At 47.3% G+C, this 5,517-nt stretch overlaps 1 protein-coding gene across 1 annotated transcript in view; it reads right to left on the bottom strand.

The window, feature by feature from the left end:
• Positions 1-5,517, bottom strand: part of MFSD2B (major facilitator superfamily domain containing 2B) — a 59,594-nt gene that overhangs the window by 20,441 nt on the left and 33,636 nt on the right. The window contains exons 7-8 of the mRNA XM_015407335.1: positions 2,551-2,641; positions 2,336-2,457 (exon numbers count right to left, since the gene is read on the bottom strand). Of these exons, the coding sequence (XP_015262821.1) occupies positions 2,336-2,457; positions 2,551-2,641 (213 nt within the window). The remainder of the gene's footprint in view (positions 1-2,335; positions 2,458-2,550; positions 2,642-5,517) is intronic.

The following is a 5,517-nucleotide window of genomic DNA, read 5'->3' as shown; positions in this document are numbered from 1 at the left end:
AGGCCAGCTCGGGAAGGGGAGGGGAGGCTTTTGAAGATGCCTCCCCCCTTTTTTTTGCTTCCCCAGCTGGCCTGCTCCTGCCCCCCCCTTCCTGGCTCAACTGCCTGACGGGAGAGAGCCAGGAAGGGCTGGGGAGACATTTAAATGCCTCCCCATGCCTTCCTCAGCTCACCCGGCCAAGCAGGCGAGCTGAGGAAGGCTCCTAGAGGGGCCCCACCCTCTCCACAGACCTGGAGTCACGCTGCAGCGGCGGCACAATCTTTCCATTATATTCTATGGGGTATAGAATATAATGGAAAGATCGCGCCACTGCTGCGGCGCGACTCCATAGAGAAGGGGTTTAAAGTTTAAGCCCCTTCTCTGTGGAGTCGCGCCTTATATTCTATGGCCCCATAGAATATAATGGAAAGATCGCGCCGCTGCTGTGGCGCAACTCTAGAAAAAAGGAGCGCAGGGGCTGCTGTTGAACAGTAGCAAGCAGCCAGGCCTAATTGAATAATGCGAGTCAGGTGGCATCAAGTCACCCAAAGGGTGCTGCTGGGCCTAGGTTTGTCAGCCTCTAGGTGGAACCAGAATTACAACTGAACTCCAGACAGCAGAAATCTGTCCCCCTGGAGAACATGGGTGGACTCTGTGGCATTATATCCAGCTGAGGCCTCTCCCCTCCCCAAACTCTGCACTCCTCAGACTTCCCCATAGAATCTCCAAGAATTTCTCAACCTGGAGTGGGCAATCCTAGTCCCAGACCTGGCTCCAAACCCCCTGCTATATAGCCATACATTCTGTAGGAGGAATCTTCCCCAATCCCTGGTCCAGTTCTGCTTTTGCTTCCTGCCCTCTTCCTCCACTCATCATCTCTCTCTGTCTTTCTCTCTCTGACTATCTCTCACTGTTGATGAGGCAGGGCCTGGAGTAGATCCCTGTGGCAGCCATTTCAAAAGGTATTGTGGGGGAGGGATTCAACCCTCCTCACGTTTTTTTAAACTTTTTAGATTTTTCTGCAGACCCACGGAGTCCCAAGTCTGCAGAAAAACCTGTTGGGGGAGAGTGTGCCCCCTATCTGTGGAAATAAGTATCCACACACAGAGGGGACTGTTGAGAATTAGATATATAGATAAATGTCATTAACTAGCTCTTCTACACTCTTACAAAACTCTGTGCATGACCGCCTCAGTAACTGATCTCTAGGCTCTGCGAATAGAGGTTCTTGGTATGGTGAAGTCCTCTAGGTGGTCCAGTCCAAGAAATGAAGGCAAAAATCAAGACCTACAGATTCCTTGCTCTGATCAGGATAGCCCAAGCTAGCCCAACCTCGTATCTCGGAAGCTAAACAGTCAGCCCTGGTCAGTATTTGGATGGGAGATCACCAAGGAATACAAGGGTCGCTCCTCAGAGGCAGGCTACCTCCTTTGCTACATCCATTCCTTCTCTGGTGATCCACTCCCTGGAAGTCCTGCCAATCACTCATTTTAGCCTGTGTTGTTAAATGTTTCAAAAGGCAAGGAGGCATAACACATGCCTCCCATGATCACACACGTACACTAGCAGAATAGCACTTCCACTGGTGGAAGAGGGGGATGATTGCTATTTTCCCCCCTCCCACAGCAGACCCTGATTTTCTTTCCCTCCATGCTGTTCTGGAATCTCCCAACCTCCATGAGCAGAATTTCAGGAGGTTATTGCCGCAGTAGGTAGGAATTACCTGTTCTCTGAGTTTTGATCTGCTCACAGTACTTTTGATCCAACCTCCTGTCGATGGAAGCAGCATCGGAAGGGGAATTGTTGGGGGAACACCACTCCAGCTGCTCACCACCTTGGCTGTGTTATTGACTCCTTGCTGCCTACAGGGTTGGGTATGGCTGGAAGCATGAACTGAAGGGTTTTGGGTTTTGGTCTGCGGCTCAGTCAACACCCTTGGAAGAGCCAGATGTGGAATCTGGACTAGCTAAAGATCTATGGGGGGGGATTTATACTGTAATGTTGTTGTTGCTGTGAGTCATTTTGGGTAACCTCAGAGAGAAGGGTGGGATATAAATAAAATAATAGCTTACCACCACGCATGGAATAAAACATAAAACTATCAGCAAAATCCCCTATGGAAACATGTGGCATACCCATCTTCATACAGACTTGGGATGTGATCCCAAGTGGATAGGGTTGCCACGTTATCTCACTACGAGTATACTTTAAGGAGAAAGTGACAATTTCTACCTTAACGCCAGTGGTTCACGGCCACTTGTATGCTCTGAAGTGTTCATATCGTCATAGATGGGGGTTCTCCCATAGTATGGATATAAGCTGAGTTGAGGCAAGTCCTCTTACGAACTACAATTACCTGAACTGCTGTTGAAATCAGAAGAAATGATGCTGTAAGTTTCATGTATGGTCCATACTTCATTGTGAGTCTGAGTCCCTTAAAGAAAGGAACTGTTTTGTCTGAACTTAAGGCATAAGGATCTATAAGGAGTGGAATATGCATCATAAAATGATGTCAGGTTTTAAAATTGTATGTCTCATAGTTAAATTTTTACAAGGATTAAACATACGTACCGTCTTTTTCTTTCACTCCTAGGAAAAGGACAACGATGCTAACAAGGTAGATTCCTCCTATGACCCCTGCTGCGATCATGTAGACATTTCTCTTTAAAAAGACAAAAAGCGGGGGAAAGGGGGAGAGGAAAGCATATTTCAAACAAATGGACTTAATAGGAGAATTTTTTAATCACACCAGAGCCAAACCACTCCCTCCACGCCCTCTGACACAGAGTGTTGGACTGGATGGGCCATTGGCCTGATCCAAAATGGCTTCTCTTACGTTCTTATATTTTAAAAGAGGATATACTAAGCAATTTGTTGGAAGTCCCAGGTGCCATATCCCTCCCTCAGCCTCCAGACTTTATGGCAAGAGAGAGTAGATAGCTAGATAGGCACACTGACCTTTCCTTCCTGTGTTTACTCTTCTGCCACAGTCCCCTTTGATATGTAGACTCTGTTGTCAGGGACAATTTCCTTCCATTCATTCTTCTCAAATAATGATGACCTCTCTCCCTGCACACACCAAGAAGGACGACATGCAGTCCTCTCTTGGCACCATGAGGCAGATGGCCCTCTCGCCATCTGCTTCCATCCTTAGCTAGCAAGTTAGCACTCTTTCGCAACCACATCGATCACGTTGGGGGCGTGGCCTCGATCGGCGGAGGGAAAACTCTATGGTTTTCCCTCCGACGATCGGGGCCACAGCCTCAACGTGATCAACGTCGTGCATCACTTCTGGTGACATGCTGGCGGCGCGTGCGCGCTTTGCGTGCGCGCATAACAAGGGACGACTCCTGGAGCACGGCGAGGCTCCCCCGCCGGTGAGTAAAATTCACTTGGCAACCCTACCAGAAGTGTACTTCTCAAAGAGAGAAGTATTTCTCTGATAAACTTGCAACGTGGCTCTGTGTGGCTTTGTGAGCTGAGTAACCTGGTAAAGTAACGCTACTGCGTTTGTAGCTTTATTTAAGCACTCTGCTAACTAGTGGGAACTGGACTAACCACACCAGTACAATTGAGATATCTGATCTCTCAGCCATAGCTTCAGAGGAGGAGAGGACTCTCTTCCATACAGGGGCACAGAAACTGGTGGGTCAGTTGCACCATATCTGTTCCACAAACCTCACAGAGTGGGTGCAAGTCTCAGCTGTGTGCTGCTCTCCCAAACACAGGAAATAGCTGCACCGACTACACTTTTCAAAGTTGTCTGTTTCTCCACAGGTGCCCAGGGGCTGCGGAAGATTAGTGAAGACCAACAGACAGTCGGAAAAATGGCAAAACTGGAGAAAGAAAAGGTTGGAACAGATTGACGGCCATAATTTCTTTTTTTCTTTGCCTTTTGAGAAAGCTAGCCCTCAGAGAAAGCAGCTCTGAGAACAGGTTGTCTAATGCTCTAATGCTGCTAATGCTATGGCCACTGATTCAGCACTTGAAAAGATGAGGGTGGGGGGGAACACAAGCTTTTAAAAAAGCACCTGTGCAAGACTTTAAAATGGGGGCGGCATCCCCAGGACATCTAGTTCAGCCCTGAGTGGAAAGGTGTAACTACCCCTCTTTGGGCTTCTGAAGGGAGAGGACATTTGCATGATATTTCCAAAATTGTAGATGTGCTCAGGCACTGAGCCCACCGAGTGTGATCTCCACACAAAGCATATGTAAAGTAACTGCACTGGTTCCACGTCAAAAGTCGAGCCAACATAGCTCAACTGAACATTTAATGACCCAAAGGTCAAAATGCTCACACACAATGACTCAGAGCTCAGCAAAGCAAGCTGAATATATAATCCCCAATTGTTAAACTAGATGTTCTAGCTTATTTTCGTTTTAAAGTGTAAGGAGTAATTTCAGTGGAAGTTTAAGGGGGGAAAGACAAAATCTTAAATTGCTAGAGGTAATTAATGATAAATGGCTGTGCTATGGGGGGAGGGAGTGAGGATTCCAGTATTACTTGCCTAAGACTACAAGTAAAACATTGCCAGTTTTTCAGTAGTGCTCTATAGTTTGGAAGAGTGGTAAGTGCATGAGCCAGGAACGCGCATATAAGTAAGCTAAGGTTCTTTTAAAAAAATAACAGACCCTACAGACCTGTATATGTTTCAGTGGCCATATGGCTGAATCTTGACAACAATACCTTTCCTCCCTGTGTTCTTGGCTGCTCTACAGCGATAAATACACACACATACACAGGATTTTTAAACCCTGATTCAGGGTTGCATGCAGGAATACTGGGCACATGCATACACATAGGCCCTCTGATTTCCTTCTCACTGTAATGGCAGGGCTTTTTTTGTAGAAAAAGCCCAGCAGGAACTCATTAGCATAATAGGCCACACCCAAAAGCAGAAACTCATTAGCATATTAGGCCACACCCCTGACAGCACAGCTAATTAGCATATTAGGCCACATCCCCATGTTACCAGAAGTGTGGTCATCCAGCCACACCCACCTTTTGCTTCTTATTCTGTTTACCTTGTTTGTTGTCAAAACCCAGAGCTTTTTTTTGTAGCAGGAACTTCTTTGCATATTAGGCCACACACCCCTAATGTAGCCAATCCTAATGAGTTTCTGCTGTTGGGTGTGGCCTATTATGCTAACGAGTTCCTGCTGGGTGTGGCCAACTCAGGAGCCAGCCGGAACGCCGTTCCTGTGCGTTCCTGCCCAAAAATAGCCCTGGTAATGGCTACACAAAAGCAAAAGGACCACAGCTCAGTGATAGAGCACCCGGTGGCAGGACTTGGCAAAAATCTCTTCCACAAACTTACCACAGTTGCAATTCTTTAGAACAAAACTCATCTATATATCTAATAGCCAAGTTGCCCCCGGAGTGCGGATCGCTAAATCAGCGCTCCGGGGGCACTTGGGGGGGAGGGGGAGGTTTGTGCACACGTGGGCCAGTCCCCACGTGTGCACAAAAATGCTAAAAGTAGAAAAAAATTTCGGGGGGATGTTTAAATCCCCCCGAAAGTGCAAGAGCATTCCGTG

The sequence above is a fragment of the Gekko japonicus genome, unplaced genomic scaffold (genome assembly GCF_001447785.1).
Source record: "Gekko japonicus isolate JY-2015 unplaced genomic scaffold, Gekko_japonicus_V1.1 scaffold239, whole genome shotgun sequence".
Lineage (NCBI taxonomy): Eukaryota > Metazoa > Chordata > Lepidosauria > Squamata > Gekkonidae > Gekko > Gekko japonicus.
This window is presented reverse-complemented; position numbering and strand designations above follow the sequence as displayed.